The following is an 18,296-nucleotide window of genomic DNA, read 5'->3' on the forward strand; positions in this document are numbered from 1 at the left end:
ATTACTGGTGAGGCCACAGCTGGAATACTGTATTCAGTTTTGGGCCCCCCACTACAGAAAGGATGTGGACAAATTGGAGAAAGTACAGTGGAGGGCACCAATAATGGTGAGAGGGCTAGGGCACATGACTTATGAGGAAAGACTGAGGAAACTGAGCTTATTTAGTTTGGAGAAGAGAAGACTGAGAGGGGATTTAATAGCAGCTTTCAACTACCAGAAGGAAAGTTTGAAAGAGGATGGAGCTGGACTGTTCTTAGTGGTGGCAGATGAGAGTATTGCTCCTTGTTCTGTCAAGTTGAAGCAAGGGAAGTTTAGGATAGATATTAGGAAGAATTTTCTCATTAGGAGGGTAGTAAAACACTGCAACAGGTTACCCGGAGAGGTGGTGGACTCTCCATCCTTGGAGGTTTTCAAGACCTAGCTAGACAAAACTTTGGCTGGAATGATCTAGTTGGGGATGGTCCTGTTTTGAGCAGGGAATTGGACTAGATGACTTCCAGAAGTCCCTTTCAACCCTAATTTTCTATGATTCTACTTTATCATGGGAGCCCATGGACAACCTGCAGCTGCCCGCATTCCTAGCACCCCTGGGCAGGTTCTCCTGGGGCTTTAGGGCCCTGATTCCTCCTGAATAGGAACTACTGGGGTGTTCAGGATTGGGTTCCTGAAGTCTTAGGAGTGTTTGCCCTATGTCTCTATTTGCAGAGGCTTGCCCAGGGATTCTGACTTGTGGCATATCTGCAAATGAGGAAACCCCAGGTTTTCCCACATGCAGAGGTACACCCGGCGATTCTGCCTTGGGGCACATCTCTGCTTCTGACTTGCAGAGTTTGCCACGTCCAAAAAACTCATCCTTACCAGTATTTTAGAGGTAATAAACCAACCAAAACAATGTGATAACCCCCCAGGGGAGAATACAGTAACTAAATGGACTCTACTCCAACACTGAAGTGCTTTCAGTCCAGTATCAAAACACATAAGGTGCACATTTTCACAGGAGCTGACATGAGTGATCTTAGAAAAGTTTATTAAGGAGGCCATCCTTGAGGGACTGGCCCAGGCTAACATCCTAACGGATAGTCAGCATGGGTTTGTTGTGGGTAGGTCTTGTTTGACCAATCTCATTTCCTTCTATGACCAGGTGACCTATCACCTGGACAAGGGAGAAGAGATTGATGTCATATATCTTGACTTCAAAAAAGCTTTTGATCTGGTATCCCATGATCACCTCTTGGCCAAACTGGCCAGTTGTGGCCTTGGCTCCACCACGATCCGCTGGCTGGGAAATTGGCTTCGAGGTCGGACCCAGAGGGTTGTGATTGATGGCAGTCACTCATCATGGTGCCCTGTGAAACAGTGGGGTCCCTCAAGGCTCTGTCCTTGGACCCGTACTGTTCAACATCTTCATTAACGATGTGGACATTGGAGTCAGGAGTGGACTGGCCAAGTTCGCCGATGACACCAAACTTTGGGGTAAAGCATCCACGCTAGAAGATAGGCGGGTGATCCAGGCTGACCTGGACAAGCTCAGCAAATGGGCAGACGAGAACCTCATGGTGTTTAACACCGATAAATGCAAGGTTCTCCACCTTGGGAGGAAAAACCTGCAGCACCCTTATAGGCTCGGCAGTGCTACGTTGGATAGCACTACAGAAGAAAGAGACTTGGGGGTCATCATTGACCACAAGATGAACATGAACCTGCAATGCGATGCTGTGGCTAGTAAAGCAACCAAATTGCTGGCGTGCATCCATAGATGCTTCTCAAGCAAATCCCGGGACGTCATTCTCCCCTTGTACTCGGCCTTAGTGAGGCCGCAGCTGGAGTACTGCGTCCAGTTTTGGGCTCCACAATTCAAAAAGGATGTGGAGAAGCTTGACAGAGTCCAGAGGAGAGCCATGCGCATGATCAGAGGTCAGGAAAACAGATCTTACGATGACAGGCTGAGAGCCATGGGACTCTTTAGCCTGGAAAAGCGCAGGCTCGGGGTGATCTGATGGCCACCTATAAGTTTATCAGGGGTGACCACCAGGATCTGGGGGAACGTTTGTTCACCAGAGCGCCCCAAGGGATGACAAGGTCGAACGGTTACAAACTCCTGCAAGACCGTTTCAGGCTGGACATAAGGAAGAATTTCTTTACTGTCCGAGCCCCCAAGGTCTGGAACAGCCTGCTATCGGGGGTGGTTCAAGCGCCTACATTGAACACCTTCAGGAGTAAATTGGATGCTTATCTTGCTGGGATCCTATGACCCCAGCTGACTTCCTGCCCTTTGGGGGCTGGACTCGATGATCTCCCGAGGTCCCTTCCAGCTCTGATGTCTATGAAATCTATGATCTTGCCATGTTGCCAATAATGATTGAACTCAAAAGGAAACCCCAGCAAGAAATCCCAGGTTAAAAGCATGATCTGGGCAAACTACAGGATGGTCTGACCCAGGGGTGGGCAAGATGTGGCCCGCTGGCCAGATGCAGTCCAACAGGCCATTCTCTCCAGCCTGTGGGGCCCCTAAAAAATTTAGAAAATTAATATTTATCTGCCCCTGGCTGCCTGTCATGTGGCCCTCGATGGCTTGCCAAAACTCAGTAAGCAGCCCTCTGCCTGAAATAATTGGCTACCCCGGTCTGACCTGAGCAGAGTTTTTAGACAAATTAGGATAAGAGCTGCCTCCCTCAATGGTGGAAGAGTTCAAGGAAAAAACAGGTGGCTTCGCATAATAGCTAAACAAAATTGTGCAAGTTCTAAGACGACTGGAGAAGACAAGGCAGCCATAGGGTATCCTCTAGATCTATGATATTAGAGAAGGGAACTAAAACCTAAATGCTACTGTTGAAGAAAGGAAACGGAGAATTAGAGGTCAACTAGCAATATCATACAAAAATTTTGCAGAGCAAAAACTGAATAAACAAACAGTCAAAACACTGAATACAACTGATTAAAAACAACATTAACAGGATACATGGTATAATAAACAAATAGACTATGAAACAGGAAAAAGCATCTGTGACTAAAGTCAAAAATAGGCATCTTCAGACAGAGGCAAAAGTAGTTGCACACAGACGGCAGGAGCACAGCGAGGACCTTTACAGACACAATCTACATATTGATCCTAACATCTGCAACAGTCTAGCAAGTGAATAATGCAGAGAAGAGGATTTGTCTATATTCAGAAAAGCCAAAGAAGTCTGAAATCTTAAAACGGTAAATCAGGATGAATAGACAGTATATCTGCTGAAGTGCGAAAAATGGGAAAGGTGTCATTGTTGTAAAATTGTTACAAATTGTTACAATATATGCAGTGTGATCAGGCAGTCAGAGAGGTGACCAGTGGGCCACCTATGGAAATCATTCCATGTTCCCCAGGGAACCTTCAAATGTGAAAAAATATACTACAAACATAGATGCCAAGTATTACCATGCATCCTTCCAAACAAGCTAGGTTTCAAGTAGAAATCTTACCTGGAGAACAACGAGCATGCTTCAGAGCTGAACAACAGGAAAGATCATCTCCTTAAGAGCACAGAGTGAAACATACGTAGAACACCACAGACTCCAAGAAGCATGGAGTCCATCCATGGCAAGGTGTATTATGGGTAAGAAGCAAAACATTAGCAAATGAATAGTGACAGCCCACTGCAATAATCCAGTCATTGCAGATTAGCACACCAAGTGACTGATTCCATGAAACAGTTGGAATCAGACAGGGATTTTGCTTATTGCTATGTTTGTTCAACTCTTTGCCCAGAATGTATTGTGTCAGAAGTCATCAAAGAATTTGAAAGGGACAGCTAGCAGTCGGAAGAAGATCTGTAACTTTGATTTTGAAAATGATATTTATTTGATAAGAACAGAACTGCAACTAGTAAAGCCAACAGGAAGCCTAAATAATCCTGCATGAAAGTTAGCACAAATGCAAGTATCTTAATGTTTGTGGGAAATTCTATATCCAATCAGAAATTTACACCAAAGGTAAGAAAATCAAACCAGTGGATATATTCAAGTACCTCAGAACTTCTATAACAAAAGATAGAAAATGGAAAGCAGAATTGCTGTTATGACTGTAACATAACTAACAAAACTGAAAGGAAGCTGGAGAGACAAAAACATGAAATGCATCTAAGACAGAACTTCTTAGAATGACTGAGTTCTCAAAAGGATTGAAAACATGGATTCTTACAGCAGCAACAGGATAATAAATCCAAGGTTTTGAATTCTGTTGTCTCCAGAGAGTTCTGTAGATACCATATAGCATATCTATGGACTTAGAACTCTATTAGAGAAGCAGCAACTCAATAATTGAATTATTTCAGCTCCTAGTTGCAACAGTAGGAAGACAGGACTGCTTTGGCCACATGACCAGAATAACAGCCCTAGCAAACACAATTCTTCAGGGAACAACTGAAGAGGAAAGGAAGAGAGGTCACTCAGACACAACTTGGCACAAAAATATCACCCTCTAATGGGATTCACAGGCAAAGCCTCTCGAAGCCATTGAAGAGTAGGTTGAGATTACAATTAGTGTCATAGAATCATGCCCCACTGACCGAGTCACTCACAGGATAGAGAACAGAGGTTGTCATTTCTCCTAACAGTAGGGGCCAGAGGTATAAATGCTTACTAGTGGTCTAAGCCAGAGTTTCTCAACCTGTGGGTCACAACATAAAAGTGGATTGGAAGAATATATGAAAGAGTCACAAACAAGCTTTAAAAATGGATTCTCTTTTGAAGGAGAAAAACATGGGCAACCGTGTTTCCCCTTGCAGGCTGGCAGAGTTCCAGCCTGCAAGGGACTGCTTTGAGCTGGGGGGAGTGAAAGGAGGGTGATCAGACGGGCATTATGTGCATATGTGTGCACAGACATGCACATGGGAGCCAGGCAGCATAGACAGCAGCTCCTGCAGCCTCCCACAGGTAAGTCTAGGGGGCAGGGGATGGGACATAGATGGCACACCGGGGAGACAGGGGGAGCAGAGGTCACACATTGGAGAGGCATGGGGGGGCACATGCTCCCCCCTCTCCCCCAGATTTGTACACCCACAGCAGGCATGGGGCTGCAGCCTTGCTGGACTGGCACAGGCAGAGACACCTCTGGCCCAGTGGACAGGACCTAGCGTGGGACAGTGAAGCAGAGTGGGGTAGCGAGACTCATTATTGCTGCCACCACTGCTGGGCCCCCCATGCCAGCCATGCTGCCAGCAGCATATGGACTAACAGACTTGGGGGATGCACTGCCCTCACCTCCTCTCACTGCCAGCCGCTTGGGCGCCGGATCCTGGCTCTATCTCACCATCATGATCTGGCCACTGCCACTGTGGCTCTCCTCGGGCCACCCCGGAGCCACCCCGGAGGAGAAGTGGGGTGGTGGGCAGCATGGGTGGCCTGAGGGAAGCTGCAGGAGCGGTGGTCGGGGGCTGGCAGCTGGGTAAAGCAGAGGCCTGGACTGAGATTGGGTGGTGGTGGGAGGAGAGGGGTGTGAGTGTGTGTGTGTGTGTGTGTGTGCGTGAGTGTGTGTCATCCATTACACCTTGCATTGCTTGTGGCATAGCTGTTGCAGGAGTCCGGGTGGCAGAGGAGGCTTCAATGAGTTTCACAATCCCACTCTGTTCTCCCACATCGAGTCCCACCAGGGCAGCTCCTGCCAGTGCCAGTCCGGCCAGGCTATAGCCTTGTGTCTACTGTGGGTGCACAAATCTGAGGAGAAATATGCACCCCCCCACCCCTTCCCACACACTGGGGAGCTGGAGCCTGGGAGCAGTGGGTCAGGAGTGAGGGCTGGAGGAAGGGGGGGGCTTTGAGTTGGGAGTGATGGACACTGGCAGGGCCAGGCAGTTGTTTTCTATGTCAGGACTGACCATCAATATTTACAAATGGGACTTGATACAAGAAAGGTTGAGAACCACAGGTCTAAACCATAAAGTTAATTTTCCCTCGTTTATATGTACCCGAGATGACTCTGCCTTTCTCTTCTTTTTTACAGGCCAAATTCTTGTCCCACATTTTAGATATCTCTATCATCACAAAATGCACAAGAATTGCTATTATTTGCTCCAGGCTTATGCAAAGCAAGAGTGGCTGTTGTTGTTTCACTTCCATATATGCTTCTAAACTCCCTTTCTTGTTTTACTGTGGGGATACCACAAGCCCCATGAGTCATCAATTTCTTTTAATTTTATTAATTATTAACAGTTCCTTGACAGATTAAACTTCTGATCTGCCTAACAGCAAAAGCCTTTCAAATATATTTGCATGTCTGTAGTAGTTTTGGAGCGAAGCTGCAGTTCTAGAGTTTTGCATTTCTTTTTGAATGCAGTGCATTCTTCTTCAGGTCTCCTGCATTTGAAAGCTTGTCTATCCCAACCATGCAGTTGGTCCAGTAAAACATATCACCCACAAAAATCCTGGCCTCTGTGCCTGTCTGTATGCTTCATCTCCATGTAGGTGCTGCTCCTTGTTGGTAACCTAGGGGAATTTTACAGCTCTGGAGCCTGGCTGGGGTTTTATAGCTCTTCCTCCCCTAAATACCAGTCTGGGCCAGTCAAGGCTAGACTGGAGACAGCTCTCAGAAGATGCCAGCTCTTCATCCACTACAGAAAAGTAACAGAGCAGCAGTTCTCAAACTCACCACCGATTTAAAAGGCTACAACTTTAAGTACCACCAGCAATTTTTTCAGTTCAGTCTGAAGTACCACCAGCAAATGTTTGTCATATAAAGTAATTATAATAAAGCTGTTAACGCGGACCACTGGTACCACAGATGGGGAACCGCTGTAATGGTGCCATTCTGCTGCAAAGCACTAAGAAAAAGCAGAATGTTTTTGGCACTGAAATCTCTCTGGGTTTCTCTAGTGAATCAAATTTGCCCACCTCCCCCTGCTAACAGGCTGAACACCCTTGAAAGGATCGCAAGGCAGCGCAGGAGCCCCCGGTCGAGTCCCAGTGCTCTAGGCCAGTGGGCTCCAAACGTTTCTGGTCGTGCAGCCCTATCAGTTAAAAATTTTTGAGCATGCACCCCCAGTATAGCTATGTTTACTGGGGGCGCCACTGTCAACCCCTCGGTTGTGCAACTCCCACTTTTCCCTCAGGGTACCTCGCGCACCATACGTGAACGTGACCGTCTGACATACGGACCAAGTGAGGGCGCCAGTGTCAATCCGTATATTAAATATTAGTAAAGCTTAATTTCTTATTTTTTTAGATACAAAATACATATACATAGAAGATCTAATATTTTCTTTCCGCCCCCCACTTCGGAGACCACTGCTCTAGGCCCTAGGAGCCGCCTGCCAGGGCTCCCCCGGCGGCTGGGACACGGCGGGGCGGGGACGAGCGGACACACCTCGGGGCCACCTTGGGCAACCCCCCACGTTCCTTCCGGGTCGGGCCCCGCCCCTCGCCCGTGACGTCACAGGAGTCCCAGGGCTCCGGCCGGGTGCGCCGCGATGTCGCTGCCGCCGGGCGCCCCGGCGGGGTCCCTGCCCCTCGGCCGCCTCGGGGAGCCGCTGCTGCGGCGGCTCAGCGCCCTGCTGGACCGCGCCGCGCCGGGCAAGGGCTGGAGGGACCTGGCGCAGCGGGCGGGGACCCACGGCAGGGTCCGGCTCAGGTGAGGCGCGGGCGGAGCGAGGGGCCACCTCGCCTCGTCCTCTTTTCTCGTGGGCCAGCGAGCCCCAGGTGCTTCCGGCCCCCAGGGAGGGTTGTGTGGCTTGCGCTTAGAAACCCTCCGGGGGCTGGGGGCTGGCAGCCTTCCAGCCGTGGCCCCTTTCCAGGGCTGCCTCCTCACAGGTTGTTTTCATAACATCTGACCTAACTCCTCCTTGCTGCCGATTCAGTCCGTTTCTTCCCCTCCTTTCTGGTAGCAGGTGTGGAGAGCAGCTGATCCTTTACCTGTTGGGTCATTGCCGGCCCGAAAGGGGACTCAGGGGGGCGTGGGGGAAGGTTGTCCTCGCTCCTCACACTCCAGTCATGGGGGGATGGTTGCTATCATGCCTCCCACCTCTGCCCTTTTCTAGCCTCCACCCCAGTTCCTCCAGCCTCCCCCCATGGAGCCTGCTGTGTCCTTCTTGTTACTCTCCTCCAGCTAGTTTCTTTATATCTTGTCTGGTGGTGCGGTCCAAAACAGGATGTATTACACCAGGGTCAGCACGAAGTAGAGTGAACATGTTTCCTTATTTGAAGCATGTGCACATATGTTAAAGAGCCACAGCTTTGAACTATAATTATTGTTCTCAAGTCTCCAGCCACAGTAGTGTGGTTGTACTGAAGAAAGCACCTTACCAGTTAATGGAAATGAATTGTTCTTGGGTAAAAGAACTTTCAGTGAAACTTTCTTGTGGTGACATGTGACTTGATATAATCTTTCCATCAATATGTTCCTCCTCTAGTTCTTTGTGTTTTGAAAATTGTTGTTACAGTCTTCTCTGATTAGAGAGAGCTCTGAGGGCCTAAAAATGAAGGTTAAATGTATGAGTCTCTTTACATCCGGCACTACAGATTTACAGTAGGACGGAGTTGTGTATTGGCAAGTGGCAAACCTTGCCTGAATTTACTCTTAAACTATTGAATATCTTAAAGATCTTACCATCAGCACAGAAATGCAAAGTCTTCCTGGAACCATAGGTGAAATCCTGAGTGGGTGACTCATTCTTTACTTGTTTCTGAAGTAGGTGTGCCGTAAGTGGAAAGGTAGCCTGTGACCAGCTTTTCGGGTGAGACTGAAAAGTGAAGTCCTGCCTACATGTTTAGGAGCCTACCTTATGTATTTGGGTAGAAAAGATACACGGATCCCTTGTTGTGCTGTGTTAACTGATTCATTTAGTTTTCACCTTCTACTTCAAGCGGTTTCATTTAAGCCACAGTATGTGACTTATACACAGATTACAACTGCTTTGGAATCTGATTGGGATTGGGATTGAGATAAATTGGGGGCATCAGAGAGATGGCTGGCATCTTGAATCTGGTCTGCAGAGCCATATCATCTGGCCTGCAGGGCTCCTGGGAATCCAGGCGCATAGGGCCCACTGCTGAATTTCAGGATGTGGAGGTCTGTTGGGGACTCACGTCAGTGGTGGTGGAGTGAGCGACAGCTAAATTAATCCCCGTACCTTCCTGAACTGACACAGTCCTGCTTGCACAATGCTTCTATTGCTCGTCCAGTCACTAGAGATGAGTCCATGGACTTCCTGCTTTCCCTGTGGGTAGGTTAGGGTGTTATGTCTCATAGTTGGGTCAGGGCTGACTGTAGTTTTGCTAATAGAGAATGAATTTGTATAAAATGGCTTGGATGGGGATGATCTTGCTTCATGCAGAGTGTGAACTAGGTGACATCTGGAGGTCCCTTCCAGTCCTACTTTTCTATGATTCACCTTGAAAGGAGCCCTGGGGTCTAAATGAGTTTAACACCCCTGTTCAGCATGCTTCCAGAAGACATAAAGGATTTCCCAATGGGTTATAATCCAGTTCTTAAAGAGGATTAGAAATGTACATTGAGAAGACCCTTTACATAATTGGTTTCTTTTTCATGCTTGCAGTTCTCTGGATTTGGAACAATGCTCTCTCAAAGTCCTGGAGCCAGAAGGAAGCCCGAGCTGGAGTCTTCTGAGACTAATGGGTGAAAGGGGCTGCACTGTGCTGGAGCTGGTGGAATTCTTGCAGGCCCTGGAACACACAGAGGCTCTCCAGTGCCTTAATCCCCCAGGTCAGTTCTGGTTTTTTAATGCATCACTTGCCTTTGCTGGAAATCATCTTGAGATGTGTGTGTTCCTTGGGGAGTAGAAGAATTTCTCGCTAAACATAGCAAAAACTACAGGCGAGTTTCTAGTTAAACGTTGCAAACATTTCTGCTTTGGAAATCAAATCAGCTTCCATAATCAGTGTGTTTCATTCATTAAGTGTCTTTTGAAGTTATTTTTTTAAATAGAATATCCAGAGTGATTAACTTGCTTGGAACAGAGGAAGCAAAACGGGGTTGGAAAAAATCTGTTGTGAAGTGTGCGTGTCCTTTGAGAGCAGAGATGGGCAATTTGGTTACTTATTTCTCTTAAAAGTTGGCTTTTACTACTGCAGTTAGAGCCACACAGCTTTGGGAACCTGGTTTCTTCACATCTTATATCAAGGAGATCCAGCCTAGGTTGTAACTTCCTGCCCCTGTGCACATTGTTTTTCCTGGGGTGCATATGAGTTTTGAACCCAGGCCTCCCTTTTTGAGTACTGCAAAAGCAAGGACAGAGAAGAATATATACCCTGATGTAATTTCATTAGCTCTGAATGCTGATCATAAATTACACTGGAAATGGGAATGACCAGGGGGGCAGCTGTTTTGGAATAGTTTACAGAGTAGGTGGCTGTAGCTGTGCCTTGGCCCTGTACGGGGGAGCAAGCACAGGCCTGCTGGCTTGTGGTAAATGGCTATCCTGTAAGGCACTTGGGTAGATGAAACCCAACGTGGTGATATTTACATTGATTCTTAGGTAAACACTCACTGGGTTGGATGGCTCTTCTGTTTTAGGAGCTTGTCATCTGTCTGTTGTAATTTTTTTTCACGCTTGTGTAACACTGATTACACTGCCATAAATGTTTCATCTGCCTGTGCTCAGTCACTTACCACTTACTAAGTGGTATTTAATCTGGTTTTCTGTCTATGCTGCTGGCATGACCTCCTCATTGAGGCATACCTTTGCCTTCTCAGGGTGAGAAGCTACTACTGAAATGTGTCATGCCTTCTGCCTGCTTTCAGGTACAGAAATGGATGTTGCTTTAATGCAGGTGGCTGGAACAGGTTGTGATTCTGTGCTGTATCCATGCTTTGGCAACAGCTGGAACAGTAACTGTTGAAAAACATGAGAAGCATGCAGAATTACTTGTGTCAACTGAGTTTTTAGGCTGAGGGTCTTTTCACGTAGACCCATGGAAAAGCAGACAAGTTGGCCAAAATTTTGCTGTAAAACGGTTAGTAGAGCAGCACAAGTTGGTGCAATGCTAAGAACAAAGGGGCAGCCTTCTAGCAATCTTAGTGTCTACCCCATGTTAGGGCAGTACCAGTGTGAACATGCCTAAGTGGATATGACCTGGGAATACCTTAGCAGTGTGGCTGCCCATGCCCTGCTTAGCTAAGTGAGGTGTCTGGACTCAGGTGAAGTCTGCAGTTAGACCCTGAGTTGCATGTAGATGGCCAGTGATGTTTTCAAATAAGTGACTAAAAATAGGTAGTTGATTAGTCATGTTAGTCTGAAATTGAGCAGGGTGGCACCTGAGACTAACTGGTTCTGAGAGGCATGAGTTTTCCTGGGGAACAGCTACCTTGTGAGACGCTAGGAGTTGTCCATTTCCTCTAAGGTGCAGCCCTGCCCTGCCCTAGCTTTTACCAGTTATTCGCTCAATTATGCATTTAAATCAGCAGTGAAACAGGCTTACGCCAGCAGTCAGCAACCTTTTAAGGCTATGTGCTGGATTGATTTTGACACAGTTTGGACCAAAAGAGGCTGCTGATGCTTTTCCCTGTGGCAACAAGTGGTGAACAACTGCTGCTGAAGCCCTTATGTCCAGGGATTAAATGACTTTGTGAACTGCATCCCATGGGCCATAGGCTACCAACCCCTGGGTTAAGCTGAGGACGGTTGGAGGGCGTTGTCCTCGCACATGTGAAACTGAATTCAGCGTTTGTGAAGAATCTTTGTGATCCTGGTGGTTTTTCTGACTTAGTGACACACTGGTGGTTTGCTGGGTGGCAGCTGAGAGACTACTGCTTTGAGCACAGCTGTCTTTACCATGTAAAGGGACTTGACTGTTCCTTCCATCTTGAAAATGAAGAAGAGCTGTTGGTTTCACTGAGGTCTGTGATTGTTTTGGGTTCTGAGATTCCTCTGATGGCTGCTATTAGCACTGTCCAGTATTTCATCATTTTGTAATCTAGCAAGAACCCTCTACCCATCACAGCAATTTAGACTGCCTGTTGGTCTACTGGGGCACTTGTACACATGACATGGTTTAATCCTCATTAAATTAAATTAAATGGACTCTGGCACCTCTATTCTTGTGATGCATGGGAAATTCTCAGTGTCACCATTTATAAAGCTTTGCCACCGTTTCCTGTTTTAAATTCATCTTTGGAACCTTCTCTGATGTCAGCAAACCACTCATGTCCAACCAGGACTTCTGCTTTCCTGATAAACTATATTCTTTTGTTACCTCATTTTACTAGTATATCTCTGCCCAGTACATATGTTATGCCTGTTGTTTTCTGTGCGACCTGCAGATAATCTTGCCCCAGAGAACTCATGATCTTCATTGTATTGTAGATCTTGTACCGCAGGTAACAATGGGCTACTTACTGGGACTCCATTTGTATTCCTAGGTGCTATAGAACTAATGGGGGCTTAAACTGAGTCTATTGAACCCAACCATATTTTATGGTTATCAGGTACAAAATCATAGAATTAGCTACTTAGCCACTGGGAAAAATAATATAATAGCAATAGTGGGGAAAATCAGAGGTGAACTTTTACCTTCTAACTTGTAAGGTGCAATGGGTTTTCTATAATGCTTTTGAAAAATACTGGGCCCAGTTCTGTTTTCTTATGTAAATTGATCAGTTGTGTGTTGCCTTAATATCTCAAGTCCTTAAACATAAGAGAAACACTTGCACAAAGAATAATAATGCTATCTAAATAAAAACGAATCTAATTTAGTTACCCTGCGCTGCTGCTTAAATGGGCTGCAATGGAATAATTGTGACATAGTAGACTTACTGGCTGCTTACATATGTGAAAAAAAACCAAAACAAAATGGCCCTTTACTCTTAACTCAGTGTGCCCCCTCCCTGAGCCCAGCACATGCCCAGAAGAGGCATCACGTTAGTTGGACCTGGCTCACCCAACATCTGTATAGATCAGGCACTTCAACGGGGCCTTTGTGGCACTTTTATCTAACAGCTGATTCAATTTTCGGTCCTTGTGCCTGCGCTGTTCAATTTCTTCATCAGCGATTTGGGCGACGGGGTGAAAAGCACCCTGTTTAAATTCACTGATGATGCCAAAATTTGGGGTGAGGTGAGCACGCTAGTAGGGAGGGAAAGATTGCAGCAACATCTGGATAGGTTACAGGAGTGGGCTAACATAAACAGGATGCGTTTCAATACTGACAAGTGCAGGGTGCTGCACTTAGGCAGTAGAAACCGGCAGCACACTTATAGAATGGGAAACTCCCTTCTTGAGAGCACGGAGGCAGAAAAGGATCTTGGAGTCATTATTGACTCCAAGATGAACATGGGCCGACAATGCGAGGTCACGGTTGGCAGGGCTAACCGGACCTTGTCTTGCATCCACAGGTGCATCTCAAGTAGAGCCAGGGAGGCGATCCTCCCCTTCTGAAACACTGGTCAGGCCACAGCTGGAGTACTGTGTCCAGTTCTGTGCGCCCCATTTCAGGAGGGATGTGGACAACATTGAAAGGGTCCAGAGGCGGGCCACCTGCATGATCTGGGGACAACAGGGTAGACCCTACAATGAAAGACTGCAGGACCTGAACCTGTTCAGCCTTCACAAGAGAAGGCTGAGGGGGGACCTGGTGACTGTCTATAAACTCACTAGAGGGGACCAGAAGGGTTTGGGGGAGACACTGTTTCCCCTAGTGCCCCCGGCATAACAAGGAATAATGGACACAAATTATTGGAGAGTAGATTAGACATCCACAAGAACTAGTTCAGAGTTAGGGCAGCTAGGAGCTGGAACCAACTTCCAAGGGAGGTGGTGCTGGCTCCTACCCTGGGGATCTTTAAGAAGAGGCTTGATGCCTACCTGGCTGGACTCATTTGAGTCCAGTTTTTCTCCTGCCCAGGCAGGGGGTCGGACTTGAAGATCTACCAGGTCCCTTCGACCCGACTTCTATGATTCTATGAACATATCTACTTTAAAGCAGAACTACTTACTGTATCCAAAAGAAAGGTAAGGTGAAGTGTGTAAGGAGATAATTGAGTTTCCATAAGAGTTTAAAGGAAATTGGGGTGCTGAATGAACACACCAAAGTTTGGTCTATGCCAGAAATTGTCAGTGGACACTGCTTTCTAGTAATAGTGTAGATTCCTGAAACTTTTCTGTGCTGGTAAGACACCTTAATGCAAGTGCAATTGTAGTGGCACAAAAGTGCCTTTTAGTATTAATAATTTTGCTTATCAAACTGGTAAATGTCTTCTTACCAAATGCACTTTTTGGATGGTATAAGCTACTTTCACACTTGAAGAGTGTATTTATACCTGCAAATCTTTTCTGCTTAACCTCTGGACTGAGCGAAGGACACTGTGAAGTAGTGAGTAGAGAACAAAATGGGTGGTTTATTTTTTAAAGGAGAAGGAATATCACTTCTGTGATTGTGGGAACAGACAATAAATTGTGATTTGCTTATACTCAGGGGTCTGCTTAAATCACAGAGAAACGAAACAATTTTTGCAGGTTGGTCGTGATATAAATAGTAAATTCCATGGATATTTCCTGGATGTGCTCATAAAGGATATACAACAAAGTAAATGTTATGTAGAGTTGTATGAAAAGTTTAGAAATATTGATTAGTGGTCCTGTCCTCCAAATTTATGCTCCCCCCATCCCCGGGCAGGCTGTGAAGCCGTCCTCTGGTTCCCACTGGGGCACAAGCATTTTATTTTTATTAAGTTTTTATTTTTTAAATTGATTTTTGTGGAAATCACGTTTTTTTGCGTTTTTTGCTGAATTGCAAATTGAGCAGGCCCTTACTTCTATAAACTAAAACAGTTATATTAGGAACAAATTAATCATTTGGGATGATTTTGCCTGTACTTACTAGACAAAAGTAGGCATGTAAATGCTTTGCTGCATTTATTTCTCAGGATTACTGCTGCAAGGCCATGAGATGTTTGGTCATGAGTAGACATGAACTCTGAATAAACTTAGGTTTCTTAGGAATGTGCACGTAGGTAAGAATCATAAATCAGTAGCTTACCACATTGCCTGGGGTTTCCTAGCGGTATGGTCTCAGCCTCTTGTTTGTTCTCCTATTTCTTTTGCACAAGAAACAGTGGAGCAGGGCCCAGTTGTCATTTCTAAGAGATTCTGTTTGAAATGCACCATATCGAGAGTGCACTTCTGGTATTGGAGCTAGGAAGCAACAAAAAATATGTGATTGATCCTGATGCTTTTTGATAGCTGGTAAGTAAATGAAGAAGAGGATTCTTTTCTTTCTCTCTTTAGACGTTGTGACAGAGGAGCTAAGGAACAAGAATGGCTGTTAGACGCAGCCTTGAGGATTGTTAAAAGTCAATCGCGTTAACAGCTACCTCATCTAGATGATGCTGGTATGCTGTCCTCAGCCAGTCCTGCCAATCATCTCAGGCAGGGGTGTCTTCACTGTAGCGCTAACTACTATCATTTATGCTTGATTTAAATCTTTTTTTCCCAGTTTGAGTGAGAGGAGCCAGCTTGTGAGTAGCACTTGGATTGCTGCGTCCAGTTCAGGGCCATACTTGCTCATGTCTCACTTCTGGTTCGCAGAGCTCCAGTGAATCAAGTTATATTAACTCTTTTTCTGGTGTGTTATAGAAAAACTTGTCTGCCTTTACTAAGCACATGAGTAGGGAAAGGTGGGAAGGTAGTAGAGGACTAGCAGTTACTCTTTAGTGGTGGTAGCCAGGATCCGGACTGCAGAGTGGTTGTGGGGGAGCATCACTGAGGGATGTTCTAGCTTGAGTTTTAGCAAACAGCAGCTCTGGCCAAATCGTGAGCTCTCAAACAGTTTGGATAACTAGTTTTAATGAATAATTAAGTTAATAATGAACATTGTTCACAAGTTTCTTTGAAAATGAGGGTGCTGTATAATGAAGATAACAACTAGCATAGTAGCAATTGAGGGCAGGATTTTGATGGCATGTTTCTTACTGTTGGTAATACCTGGTGGTAATACCCAAGGAGAAAAGAGCCTCCTTGATTTATAGGGTCCAGGTTTGTCTGTCCTCTTCAGGTAGGTAGGACTGCTGCTTCAGTTTCCTTTCACAGCTAAACCAAACCCCTTTCTCTTCTTAGGGTAACAAAAATCCAAATAGTATTTTCCTCTGCAGTCTTCCAGGGTCGGTCATTCTCCATTCTGTCTTGTCCAGTTGTAAAATCAATAGAAGTAAATGAAACATCCCAAAAGACTCTCTCCCATGTCTGCCCTGGCAGTTGAACCATTGCCCCATCTGGCTGGGGAGGAACTTGCGGACAGTGATAAGATGCAGTCCAGCCCTCCCAGTCACCTCAGTAAGTCATATTTTTGAAGCAGCAAAGAGGTAGTTCCCCATCAGCTGAGTTTGAACAATTTCAAAGTTGACTGCAGAAATGATTGAGGGAAGGTCCTATTTTAACGCGTAACCCAAGCGTGTAGGAGTCATTATGAGCAGACAAACACAGAAATTGTAAAATAGCAGTTTTTGTCAGTCTTCAGAGTAAAAATCACTCTTTAATAAGACTTCTGCATTTCTTCTTTCAGAAAAGGTCACAGAAACGCAGCTTTTTAAGCCAACCTGAAAATAGAACCGAAGTTCTATAACTTGTATAATGTGAGCATGAGAACAACCATCCTAATAAGTAGACAATTAAGAAATTTGATCACGATTATTTGCACGATTACAAAAATTAGTCACAGTTAATCGTGATTTTTAATTGCACAGCTAAAAAAATCAAAATTATGCACAGAAAAACTTAAAATTATGCATGTACTTTGTATGATTAGGGAGTGGATGTGGGGGGGGGGAATTTGTGTGGGTGTGGGGAGGATTTGTGAAGGTCTGTGGGGGTGGGGGTGTGTGGGATTTGGAGCCTGGGGAAGGGGGCAGTCCCCACAGTGGGGTCTGGAGCTCAGGGTAGGGAGACCCCTATATGCCCTGGCAGGATGTGGGGTACTATGGATTGGGAGTGAGTGGAAGCAGCAGGGCTGGGAGGGCTGTGGCATGGGAGTGAGGGGCAGGGACAGGACATGAGTATATGGATGCTTATCTTGCTGGGATCCTATGACCCCAGCTGACTTCCTGCCCTTTGGGCAGGGGGCTGGACTCGATGATCTCCCGAGGTCCCTTCCAGCCCTAATGTCTATGAAATCATTGTTCACCCCACAATAGGATTACTCCCCTTCCCCCCTCCGCACCCCTGGATAAGCCTTCTGCAGCTCTGTCCCATGATCTGCCCCAGCCCCAAGGTCCCGTTCACCCCTGCCTCACTCCCTCCATCAATGTGGGGGCCTCAGTCTGCCCCCCCCAGTCCCTCTTTCCTCATCACTTCCCCTTCCTTTCCACAGACTTACCTACTGGCCATTGCTCTATACTACATTCCTGGCCACATGCATAATGTGGCTGTGTGCATTTGGCATCCCAATCTGGCACCAATATATTGGTGCCCCTCTAGAGAGAGTGTGTGTCTGTGTGTGTTACCCCCTACCCCTCTGCCTTCCTGCTATAGTAGCCTGGAGCCCATGCCTGGGTCTGCCCTGAGGCTTCTCTGCACTGTCACTGCTGCCCCTCAGGGTGGCCCAGCGGTGGCGGTGATTGCAGCGGAGCCCAAAATGTGTGATTAATTCATTAAAAAATATTAATGCGTTAATTGGTTGTTGCATTAATCACACACATTAAAGGTGATTGATAGCCCTATTAATTAGCGCATCCATGATGGTGCTTATTTTTGTGCACCCACTGGCTCTTCAAAACAACTATGCTGCATCCATCTTTGAGTTGGCACATGCAAAGTGAGCATGCCTGGCTTTCCTGTAAGGTCTAGAGCAGTGGTTCTCAACAATTTTTTAAACTCTGGGGATACTGATAGACATGTAGGTCCCCACTGTAGCTCTTGGCACTTCACATAAAGTGCTATGAGTTAGAAAGACCCTCCTCCCCCAAACCCAGTAGAATTTGTTGTTGGGTCAGTAGGGGAAGAGAGGTGGAAATGAGCTTCACTTTGAAGCCAGTCCAGTAGAGGAGCCTGCCTGCATCATCTCTCCTCTAGCCTCGCCGCCCCCTCTCCCCCACCCGAATTCCCATGCTATCTGCAGGAAGAGGGAGAGAGAGGGAGCTGCAGGCACGGTGGTTGCCTGACTAGAGCTGGAAGAGGAAGGTGCTAGGGGAGGGATGTGGCAAGTGTTGGCTTAGAAACGGTATTTAAAGGCCTGTTTTTTGGGAATCGGCTTATAGGTATAGATATGTGCATTATGAGGGGTCAAGATGGGCAATAGGGGTTAAATAGATTTCTAAAGAGCTTGGAGATGCACACACAGCTTCTCATGGTCCTGAAAGCAGATGGGTTGTCTAGCACACG

General features: G+C 46.3%; 1 protein-coding gene across 4 annotated transcripts in view; it reads left to right on the forward strand.

Moving 5' to 3' along the window:
- The first annotated feature begins 7,372 nt into the window (after nucleotides 1-7,372).
- Nucleotides 7,373-18,296, forward strand: part of MALT1 (MALT1 paracaspase) — a 74,374-nt gene continuing 63,450 nt past the window's right edge. Inside the window, exons 1-2 of one of the 4 annotated variants that reach the window (XM_090037867.1) lie at nucleotides 7,373-7,600; nucleotides 9,525-9,691. In XM_090037867.1, coding sequence (XP_089893993.1) covers nucleotides 7,440-7,600; nucleotides 9,525-9,691 — 328 coding nt within the window. In that variant the 5' untranslated portion in view covers nucleotides 7,373-7,439. Of the gene's footprint in view, nucleotides 7,601-9,524; nucleotides 9,692-14,994; nucleotides 15,168-18,296 lie in introns of those variants that run through there. The other 3 variants (XM_090037865.1, XM_090037868.1, XM_090037869.1) reach the window with 3 other exon arrangements.

This window comes from Crocodylus siamensis, chromosome 3 (assembly GCF_052110815.1).
Source record: "Crocodylus siamensis isolate JL-2025a chromosome 3, ASM5211081v1, whole genome shotgun sequence".
NCBI classification, from domain to species: Eukaryota; Metazoa; Chordata; order Crocodylia; family Crocodylidae; genus Crocodylus; species Crocodylus siamensis.